At 38.1% G+C, this 12,117-nt stretch overlaps 1 protein-coding gene across 9 annotated transcripts in view; it reads right to left on the reverse strand.

Moving 5' to 3' along the window:
- Positions 1-12,117, reverse strand: part of TTC23 (tetratricopeptide repeat domain 23) — a 96,909-nt gene that overhangs the window by 73,089 nt on the left and 11,703 nt on the right. For all 9 annotated transcript variants that reach the window (XR_009355324.1, XM_059180125.1, XM_059180124.1 and 6 more), the window contains exon 2: positions 4,524-4,723. Coding sequence is in view for 8 of the 9 variants with exons in the window: in XM_059180122.1 (XP_059036105.1) it covers positions 4,524-4,723 (200 nt within the window). In the remaining variant the exon portion in view is untranslated. The remainder of the gene's footprint in view (positions 1-4,523; positions 4,724-12,117) is intronic.

A 12,117-nucleotide genomic window follows, 5' to 3' on the forward strand; every position in this document is an offset into this window, starting at 1 on the left:
AAAGATGTCAGGTGAAATGAGGGTGTTAAGGTAGAGCCCTAATCCAATATGGCTGATGTCCTTATAAGAAAAGGAAGAGACACCAGGGTGGGGCACACAGAAAGAAAGAAGTGGGGACAGCGAGAGGACACCCTCTGCAAGCTAAGCCTCCAAATGACATCAACCTTGCCAACACTTAGATTTTGGACTTGCAGCCTCTGGAACTCTGAGGAAATAAACTTCTGTTGGTGAAGGCACCCAGTCTGAGGTATTTGGTTATGGCATAATAACCTAACCACTACGCCACGAGGAAGCCTAAGTGGTCCCACGGAGAGGCGCAGGTAGAAAAGCACCAACGGCTGATGCCAATTAGCCAACCAGAGGAGTGAGCCGTCTTGGCAATGGGTTCTCTCTTGGCCGGTAGAGCCCAGCTAATGCCGAGAGTTAAGGGAATGGCTTCCATGGAGAGACGGCAAATGAGTAGTGTATGAGAAAGAAAGAAATGATGCAAACTGTGGGGAGTCTAGACAGATAGTCTACCCGAAAGAGAGAGGACCTGATCTGATAATGGGTCTATCCCAACTGCAGATTGCTAAGAAGGGGGCTACATAGATTGAAAGTTAACCCCCGCCCCCTGCCCCCATCATAGCCTTGGTCCTCGTTACCTGCAACTGGGACAGGGTACAAAAGAGCAGCCTGTCCTCCCCCCACCTTCTTACTTGCTAGAACGCAAAGTGCAAATGTCCCTTTGGCTTTCTGATCTTTATTCTGCCAGTGCCAGTGGCTTCATCCAACAGGCACGGGGAGGAGGTAGAGAGGAGAGAAGTACAAGTAGGCAGGCAGTTTCACAACTGGGATGAGCCTTGGAAACAATCTAATCGGATGCCCTTTATTTTAACTTCTTTTTTTTTTTTTTAAGATTTTATTTATTTATTTGACAGACAGAGATCACAAGTAGGCAGAGAGACAGGCAGAAAGAGAGGAAGGGAGGCAGGCTCCCTGCTGAGCAGAGAGCCCGATGCGGGGCTCAATCCCAGGACCCTGGGATCATGACCTGAGCCGAAGGCAGAGGCTTTAGCCCACTGAGTCACCCAAGTGCCCCACTTTCTTAAATTTCTTAACATTAAAATATGCAGCTCTGATGATCAGTAGGTCTGGCCACATATATATTTAAAAATGAGTATTTAATACCCAGATGTTGGTGTCTAAGCACTCTTCTTTGCTAAGAGGAAACAGGAGTCCCTGAATCCACAGTTGGAGCAAGGAAAGTGCCAGATGAATGTGAAAAAAATAGGAAAGAGCGGGGCATCTCAGTAGCACAGTGGGTTAAAGCCTCTACCTTCAGCTCAGATCATGATCCCAGGGTCCTAGGATTGAGCCCCACATCGGGCTCTCAGCTCAGCAGGGAGCCTGCTTCCCCTCTCTCTCTCTGCCTACCTGTGATCTCTGTCTGTCAAATAAATAAATACATAAATAAAATTTTTAAAAAAAGGAAAGATTAATGGGGATGTACCAAGGACATGGAGGGAGCCAGCATGAAGGGGCCAATACTGGCAAATACGGGACAGTTTAAGTTTTGGAGACGATAATGAATTGCAACATATTCAAAACACAATTTCCTGAGCCCATACATGACATAAATGAGGGAATAACAAAGTGCAAAGGAGGAAAACCTCTTCCTTATAATAACGCCAACACATAAATGCAGAAAGAATGCTTAAGTCAGGGAATCGCCATCTGACAAACATCACAGTAATAACTGATTCAGGCAAGACTCATTAATGGAAGCTAAAACTAGGGAGTGAAGTTTTAATGAGGAATGGGATAGATAACAGGGTCTTGATGAATCTTCCCACAAGACACGGATTCATTACAAAGGGGAGAATAGTAATTCCATAGAGAAGCCACCTGCCAGACAGCATCTAGCCAAGTGATCAAAGTTAGTGTCAGAGTAAGGAGACAAGAGAACACTATGCCTCCCGCTATGATGCACTAAGGCCCCTAGGTCGTGTCTATGGGACTCTGGCCACAAATGAATAACCTGCATCTATTCAGGAGGAAACACAGGACCAAAGCAATTTGAGAGATATTGTATAAAAGAATTGGAGTCACTTGTTAGGGACTGAATATTTGTGTCCCCCCCCCCCCACCCCGGCCAAATTCAGGTTTAACATATGCCCCCAAGGTGGCATTTGGAGATAGGGCCTCTAAGGAAGTGATTAAGGATAAATGAGGTCATAAATGTGGCGCCATGATCCAACAGGATTAGTGTCCTTATAAAAACAGACACCTTTCTCTTCCCCTTTACCCTCCCCTCCCCACGCAGAGAGGCCACATGACCAGAAGGCACCCATCTACAACCCAAGGGCAGAGCTCCCACCAGATACCAATCCTGCCGGCACCCTGATCTTGAACTTCTAGTCTCCCAAACTGTGATAAATACATGTCTGTTAAGTCACCCAGTCTAGCCAAAGCAGATGAATGCAGTACTTTTCCCAAAAATATCAAGATCATTAAAGACAAAGACAGGCTAAAGAACCATTTTAGTAGATCAATGAAGGCTAAAAAGACTTGACAACTGTATCCCACATGAATTTATGGGGCAGAGCATGGATCTGTCTGATTTCTTTTTCCTGCCAAAGACATGACTGAGATACTTCGAGAAATATGGATAAGGTTTGTAGATTACATGAAAATATCGTACCAATATTAGTTTCCTAACTTTAATTGTCGGACGATGGTTACCTGGAGAGTATCCTCTAATGTATTCAGGGGGTAAAAGACAGTAATATCTGTAATTTACTCTCAGACAGTCAGGAAAATAATGATATGCACACAGAGAAATAAAGCAAATGTTAACTGGTGAATCTTGGAGATTTTCTTGTAAATCTGAAAATATTTTTAAAAAGTAGAATAAAAATGGGTATTTTAAAAAGCCAATTACATCATGATAATACTTTCCTGCAAACACTTTTAAGACCTCCCAGGACACTCAGCCAGAGACCTGCAAGGTCCTAAGTGAAAACTCTCTCTCTACACCTGTTTCACATCAGACCCCAGTCCCCTCTTTCACTGCAAACATGTCACACTCGTGCCCACCTCAGAGACTTCACATGTGCTGTTCCCTCTCCCTGGAACTCTTTTCCCTTAACTCCTCTATGCTGGCTCCCTTCCTAAGGTCTCAGCTCATACCTTCCCTCTTCACAGACAGGCCCCTCCTCCTTCCTTAATGTCACGACTTCTGTCTTGCTCGTGTATTTACAATGCTGACTGCAACTGCTTAATTAAGGCTTTTTTTTTAAGATTTTATTTATTTATTTAAAAGACAGAGATCACAAGTAGGCAGAGAAGCAGGCAGAGAGAGGGTGAGGTGGGGGAAGCAGGCTCCCCGCTGAGCAGAGAGCCTGATGCCAGGCTCGATCCCAGGACCTGAGCCGAAGGCAGAGGCTTTAACCCACTGAGCCACCCAGGCGCCCCTAATTAAGGCTTCTTAATTAAGTCTTAAGAATTAAGGCTTAATTCTCTTGCAGATCTCTTGCAGATCTGGCAGAGAAAGGCTGCCAGCCTACTGTGTACTTCGCACAGAGCCTGGCACATAGTGGATACCGAACAAATATGGGTTGGAAAATGATTAAGTCCATGTTCAAAACCAAATTCATGTCTCCTCTCCATAATCCTGCTCTTCATCCTGTAGTCATCACAATTAGGCAAACACACTGGCAAGCCTCCCACCACCAAGCAGACTCAGAGCTAAGTCATGAACTGGATATACCCCCTACCCCAATGATTGGTTCTTGCCTCGACAACCCCTTCATCGCCTCCGTGATTCACAAATCCAAATTCCTGTTGTATCTCAGCATCACAGCTGCCTCTGTTGTAGTTCAGGCTCTTAAAATTCCTTGCTGGGGTTGTTATTTTTAAAGACTTATTTATTTATTTGAGTGGGGAGGGGCAGCAGGAGAGAGAGAGACTCTCCAGCCGACTCCTGGCTGAGCAAGGAGCCAGAATGGCGGGGCTCCATCCTGGGACCCGGAGCCAAAATCAAGAGCCACACGCTCAACCCCACACAGGACCCGCCACGTAAGTGGTCGTAGAGAAATGCATACTGAATGAGCGAGTGAATGAGCAAAACTCTGAGGACAGAATGGCAACGACGTATGTGGAAAACAAGAAGATCAAGAAAGTAAGAATTGTTAAGCTCTGTACAAGTTCCACCTTTGTGTTCTGTTGCAGTGCCTAAACCCGGCACTAGATGGAGCTCAGGAACTATGTACGCGCCGGTGGAAAAAGACTCCAGGAGGTCAAACCTACAACCAGTTGGTCTAGTACACACTCGCTGAAGGTCAGGGTAAACCTGTTTGCTCACTTGTCATTCATTCAGCAAGTATAATGCTGACTGTGCCAAGCCCTGTGACTGGAGCCTGGAGGGCTACACCTGCTTGTTACTCCATATACTCTCTTGTACCAAACTCCTGAAGCTAAAAATGTAACCTAAACTCTCATCAGTTACCTGAGTGCATGCATAGAAAAGGAAGGGTCCTTACTTCGTGACAGCTAGAATAGGACTTCGCTTTCTCTTCACAATGGTGGAGTTTCTCTCGAGGAGGTTGGAATAGCGCTGTCTGAGGCAGCTTGTTTTGGATCTTCTTTCCAGGCGTTATGCTGACAGCAGCAACAATTTCGTCTAGGTGATTAGATATGAGGGTTTCCTTTGATTCTTGCATATTTTTATATACATTGTCCTCTAAATAAGAAAATAAGGATGTTAAGTGGTAATTTCCATACTTACTTAGACAAATATGCATTTTTCGAAACTGATGCTAAATCTAGGAAAATTCCAACACTCTACCCATGAGTTCTTTGAAATTAGTAGTACTCCATCCAAAAAGATCCTGATAAGTAGTACTAACTTCTTAGCAAAACTATCAGGCTGATTTCCAATTTTAACTAAACCAAACATTCCTTGTTCATTAAAATATACATATTTATACATGTATTTTATATATGTATATACAGGAGAAATCAAGCAAGCCCAAACAACTCTCAAAGAACCCAGATTATATCCCCTGAAACCCAACTGACTTTGAAGCAGTGAAACAATGACTTTAATAAGGAATAGCTAATTAATAATAAGTTATTATTATTTAATAACTTTCACTTCTAGTTAAGATGGGGCAATAGGGACAAGATTCATTCTCTTGCCTGAAATAGCCAACCAACCAACCCACCCACCCACACACACACACACACACACAGACAAAGATATTATGGAACAATGGTTTTCAAGAGATAGGATATCAGATGTGATTATGGAAAAAAGAAACAAAGTGAGACCCATGATTACCCCAGCTTATTGCTTTGAGAAAGTTTCTAGGACATACAAGGAGCAGAAACACAGAAGTAACCACGAGACTCTCTGAGTTGAGAAACTAGAGCTGAGGACCTGGGGAGAATAGGTAGCTAGAGTTCATAGGATAGATTACTGGAAAGGCTAGAGATGCACTGAGAGAGGATCCTGTGATTAGCAGAGGGATCCTTACAACATGGAGAGAAAATACTGATCGGCATGTGTATAAGAAAAATATTTGAGTCTGGGAAAAGAATCCTTCTAGTAATATTGAAAGGAACAGTGTCTGGCATTCATACAGGGCCGGCAATACCTGTTCCCACCAAACAGACTGGAAAACTCATAATTCATAATGCATTGGGTAAAGCACTCAGAGAGGTTTTGTTTCCGTAGTGTGAAATTACTATCCCTAGACTGAGCACTGCTTAGACTCACCTAACAAAGCATAACAATAAGACTTAGAAGGATCAGCCTATTTCTAAGTAACTTAACTGCCCCAGAAGACAAAACTCAAGGATGTATAGGACACACAAATAGCTAGCATGCAACAAGGTAAAATTCACAAAATTTGACATCTAATCAAAGATTACTAGGCATGCAAAGGGACAGGCAAACCGGAGCCATAATGAGAACAATAATGAATCACTCAAAACCCAGAATTGACACAGATGTTAAATTAGTAGAAAAGAGTATTAAAGTAGTTATTATAATTGTATTCCATATGTTTAAACAGTTAAGTGGAGACACAGAAAATATTTAAAAGGCTGAAATTCAACTTCTAGATATGAAAATTACATGAGATGAAAAATAGACTAGATGGGATTAATGACAGATTAGATATTACAGAAGAAAAGATGACTGAACTTGTAGATTTAGCAATAGAAACGATCTAAAAAATTGTAAGCTATGAAACAACTTCAAATTGCCTAATATATATAATTTCAGTCTCTATGGGAAAGCAGACTGTAGCAGGGACAGAAAAAATATTTGAAGAAATAACAGCCCCAAATTTTCCAGACTTTTTAGGAAAAGCAAAAATCTGGAGATCCAAGAAGCTCAATGAGCATTACACACAAGAAACAGAGAAAACTACACCAAAACACAGCATAACCAAATTCCTTAAAACCAAGGTAAAGAGAAAAATCTTAAACATAGAAGGAAAACATATTAGTATGAAAAAATAAATATATGGATGACAGCAGATTTCTTGGGGGACAAAAAGCACATGAGAAGGGAGTAAAACAACATACTTACAGTATTGAAAGAAAAAAAGTTGTCAAGCTAAAATCTGCACCAGTGAATAGAGATCTTTCAAAACCAAAACCTGAAAGAATTAATCATCAGCAGATTTGCACTCCAATGTTCTCCAAGAACTATTAAAGGAAGTCTTTCAGAAGGAAGGAACATGGTAGCAAATGGAAATCTAGATCTACACAAAGGAATGAAGACAATGGGAATGATACTTACATGGGCAAATATGTAAGACTATTTTCATATTACTTAAATCTCTTTAAAAGATAATCAACTTTTTTTTTAAGATAAATTTTTTCCCTCTTTATTTTTTTTAAATTTTTAAATTTTTTATAAACATATATTTTTATCCCCTGGGGTACAGGTCTGTGAATCACCAGGTTTACACACTTCACAGAACTCACCAAAGCACATACCCTCCCCAATGTCCATAACCCCTAATCAACTTTTTTTAACAAAAAATAATGTACTGTGGGACTTGTAACATATGTATAAGTGAAATGTATAACAGTAGCATAAAGGCTAGGAAGGAAGGAATGGAATTGTCAAATTCTTACACTCTATGTGGAGTGGTATAATATTAATTGAAGGTAGACCTAGTCAAAGTTGTATAGTATAAGCCCCAGGTAACCATTAAAATAACCAAATAAAGAATTTTAGGTAATAAGCCAGCAAAGGAGATAAAAGGACTCATAAAAACAATCCAGTAGAAACTAGAAAAAAGTAGGGAAAGAGAAAAAAGAACATATGGGACAAACAGAAAATAAATAGCTAGATGACAGGCTTAACTCTAACTATATCAGCAATCACATTAAATGTAAATGGTCTAAACACCCCACAATAGGAGATAGATATCGACAGACTGGATAAAAATGTAAAACCCAACTGTATGTTGTCTATAAGAAAATCATTTCAAATAGAGAAAGACAATTAGATTAAAGGTTAAATGATGGAAAATTATATACTAAAATTAGTCAAAAACAAAGTTGGATTGTCTCTATTAATATCAAAGTAAATTGTACAGCCAAGAATATTATCAGAAAAAAAGGTCATTTTATAGTTATAAAAGGTCAATCAGTCATGAAGACATAATCATTCTAAGCATTTCTAAACTTAATAACAGTTTTGAAATAGGACACCCCAAACTGATGGAATCGCAAGGAGAAATAGACAAATCCTCAATTACAGTCTGAGATTTAAATACCTTGCTTTTAATAATTGGCACACCAAATATGCAGAAAGTCAGTTAAGGAGACATAAGACATGAACTACATCATCAACCAACTTGATTTGACATTTACTAGAACACTCTACTCAAGGAGAGTAGAATAACACTCTTTTCAAATACACATAGACATTAACTAAGACAGGTTATCTTCTGGGTCATAAAAAAAGTTTCAGTAAATTTATGAGGATTTAAGACACACAAAATATATTGTATGACTACAATGGGATTAAATTTTAAGTCAATAACAGAAAGATACCTGGAAAATGCTCGAGTATTTGGAAACTAAACAACATGCTTCTTAAAAAAAAAAAAAAAAATTCAACAATGGTTTAAAGAAGAAATCAAAAAAGAAATTTGAAAGTAGTTTTAACTGAATTAATATAAACACAACACATAAGAATTTGGGAATGCCACTAAAGCAATCCTTATGGAGGATTTTTTACATTAAAGGCATATATAAGAAAAGTAGAAAGTTCTCAAATCATGACCTTAGCTTTTACCTTTGGCAACTAGAAAAAAAGAGCAAAGTAAGTTCAAGGTAAACAGAAGGAAAGCATAAAGTAAATAATAAAGCTCGCCTCACAAATCCATGAAATAAACATAGAAAAAACAAGACAGAAAAAGCAATGAAACCAAAATTTGGTTCTTTGAGACCAATCACATTGATTAAATGTCTACCTGGACTAATCAGAAAAGAAGGAGCGAAGACACAAATCACCAATATCAGGAATGAGAGCGATGGCACCACTATAGAGCCTATAAATATTGTATGTTTAATACAGGAATGTTATGAAAATTTTATGCCAATACATTTGACAACTTAGATGAATAGACAAATTCTTTTAAAGACACAAAATACTAAAGCTCACTCAAGAAGAAACAGATACCTGAATAGCACTATATTTATTAAAGAAACTGAATTTGTATTTTTAAAACTTTCCCTCCAAAAAAAAAAAGAAAAAAAGAAAAGAAAAAAGAAAAACAACTCCAGGCCTAAAGGGTTTCACTAGTGAATTCTACCAGATATTTAAGGAAGACATAATACCAATTTCATATAATCCAGAAAATTGAAAAAGAGAATATTTCCTAACTCATTCCATGAGACCCTAATTCCAAAACAAGAAGAAATAAGAAAAGAAAATTGCAGATCAATATTCCCCAGGAATGTAGATGCAAAAATTAAAAGAAAAATTTAGCAAATTAAACCTAGTAATATGTGAAAGAGAAAATTCATCATGACCAAGTAGAGTATATCTCAGGAATGCAAAATTGGTTTAACACTCACAAAGCAGTCAATATAATTCATGATATCAGTAACCTACAAAAGAAAAACTGCATGATCATTTTGATGAACAACCCAAAAGAACTTGACAAATATCTATTATCCATTTCTCATAAAAAAAAAAAACTTAGCTAAGTAGGAATAAAACTGTACTGTCTCAACCCGATAAAGGGCATCTATCTAAGAAAAACCTACAGTTTTTAGTGAAGACAGAATGCTCTCTCCCTAAGATCAGAAACAAAACAAGGAGGCTCACTCTCAATATTTTGATTTAACATGGTACTAAAGGTGCCTGCTAGTGCAATCAATCAAGAAAAACAAATAAAAGGGAACCAAACTGGAAAGAAGAGGTAAAACTGCCTTTACGCAAGACAGTTTATCTATGTAGAAAATCTGATGGAATATGCAGGAAAAAATCTCCTAGAATAAATACGTTTAACAAGGTTGTAAGATACAAAAACACTATATCAAAATTGCATTTACATATTTTAGCAGTGGATAATCAAATAAAATAAGATGCTGTGAACAATAGCATCAAAAATATGAAGAGGACTGTGAATTGTGTAAGACTGATGAATCACACACCTGTACCCCTGCAACAAATAATAAGTTATATGTTAATTTAAAAAATGAAATAGATATAAATCTTCCAAAAAAGGGAATGGGACTTGTACAATTAAAACTACAAAATATAGCTGAGAGATATTAAAGGAGACTTAAACATATACTATGTAACATGGGTTGGAAACCCCAATATTGTTAAGATGTCAATTTTCCCCAAATTATTGATAGACTTAAAGCTATTCAGATCTAAGTCCCTGAATGTTTTTTTCTTGGTTTTTTTTTTTTTTTTTTTTTTTTTTTTTTAGATTTTACTTATTTATTTATTTAGTCAGAGACAGAGAGGTAGAGAGAGCACAAGCTGGCAAAGTGGCAGGCAGAGGCAGAGAGAGAAGCAGGCTCCCCACTGAGCAAGGAGCCTGAAGTGGAACTCAATCCCAGGACCCTGGGATCATGAGGCAAGCCAAAGGGAGCAGCTCAACCAACTGAGTCACCCAGGCATCCCATAAGGGTTTTTGCTTTATAGAAATTGGCAAACTTTTTCTAAAGTTCATATGAAAATGCAAAGGACTTGAGGCACCCCAAATGACTTTGTAAAGGAAGAATACATTTAGAGGATGAACACAACTTTTCATCAAGATCCATCATAAGATGAGGCTATCAAGAAAGACAGTTTGGTATTGCTGTCAAAATAGACAAACAGATCAATGAAACAGAATGGAGAGTTGAGAAATGACCTCAGCATATATAAACAACCAATCACTGACAAAATTGCTAAGGCAATTCAGGGAAGAACAGTCTGTTCAACAGATGGTGTTAGAACAACTAAATATTGGAAAGAACCCAGATGTTCATGGACAGATGAATGGATAAATGTCATATCTATATACAGTGGAATATTACCCAGCCATTAAAAACTTGAAATCTTGCCATTTGCAACAATGTGGATAGAACCAGGGGGTATTATGCTAAGTGAAATAAGTCAATGTGAGAAAGACAATTATTATATGATCTCACTCATATGTGAAATATAAGAAACAAAACAGAGGATCATAGGAGAAGGGAAGGAAAAATAAAAGAAGACGAAACCAGAGAGGGAGACAAACAATAAGAGACTCTTAATGATAGGAAACAAACTGAGGGTAGCAGGAGGGGAGGAGGTGGGGATAACTGGGTGATGGGCATGAAGGAGGGCACTTGATGGAATGAGCGCTGGGTTATATGCAGCTGATGAATCACTAAACTCTACCTCTGAAATTACAAAAAAAAAAAAAAAAAAAAAAGAACAACTGGATATTTATGTATAAAAACAAAACAAACAAAAATCTTTGATCCTTACCTCACACCATATACAAGAATGAACTCAAAATGGAACATAGATCTCTATATGAAAATCTCTGTGACCCTGGATTAAGTCAAGATTTCCTAAATATGATACAAAAGAATCATTAAAAAAAGAACAAAGTAACAAATAGGACTTCATCAAAATTGAAAACTTTGTTTTTCAAAAGAAACTGTTAAGAGAATGAAAAGACAAGCCACAGGCTCCAAGAAAGTATTTGCAAACTATGTAGCTAATAAAGGACTTGTACCTTGAATCCGTAAAGGACTCTCAAAACTTAAATATGAGAAAACAAACAGCTCACTACAAACACAGGCAAAATATTTTAACACATCATCAAAGAAAATATATCAATGACAAATAGGCACATGAAAAGATGCTCAACATCATTAGTCATTAGGGAAATACAAGGGAAAGCCACATTGAAATATTACTTGCGCCAATCAGAATGGCTAAGATTGGAAAGACTGATGATACTTAAGCAGGTGGAACGTTAACTCGCACACACTATAGGTGGGAATGCAAAATGCTACAATCACTTTGGAAAAAAACACCTGGCAGTCTCTTTTTTGTAAAGATTTTATTTTTTTTAAAGTAATCTCTACACCCAATGTGGGTTCTCACCTTACAACCCCAAGATCAAGAGTCTCATGTCCTAGTGACTGAGCCAGTCAGGCGCCCCCACGTGGCAGTTTCTTAATAAGCTAAACATTCCCCTTGCCCATGATTCATTTAACTCCTAGATGTTAACATGTGAAATGAAACCATATGTTCATGGAAGAACTTATGCACAAATATTCATAGGAGTTTTATTTTTTATAGCCAAACGCCAGAAACAACTCAAATGTCCATCCGTTCGTAAATGGATAAGCAAACTGTGGCATAGTTATATATTGCAATAATACTCAGCAATAAAAAGAAACAGATATGTTATAACATGAATTGGTTCAGTTACAAGAAGCCAGAAGGAAGAGACTGCATACTATGTGGCTCCCTTCATAGGAAATTCCAGAAAATGCAAACCAACGCATAATGACCAAAAGCAGATCAGTGGTTGTCTTGGACTGGGCTGGTGGTGAGTGGGATTGAGGAGAAGATACAGGGAGGAGGAGGATGTAGAGATCTCA

Source organism: Mustela lutreola, chromosome 7, assembly GCF_030435805.1.
Source record: "Mustela lutreola isolate mMusLut2 chromosome 7, mMusLut2.pri, whole genome shotgun sequence".
Classification (NCBI taxonomy): domain Eukaryota; kingdom Metazoa; phylum Chordata; class Mammalia; order Carnivora; family Mustelidae; genus Mustela; species Mustela lutreola.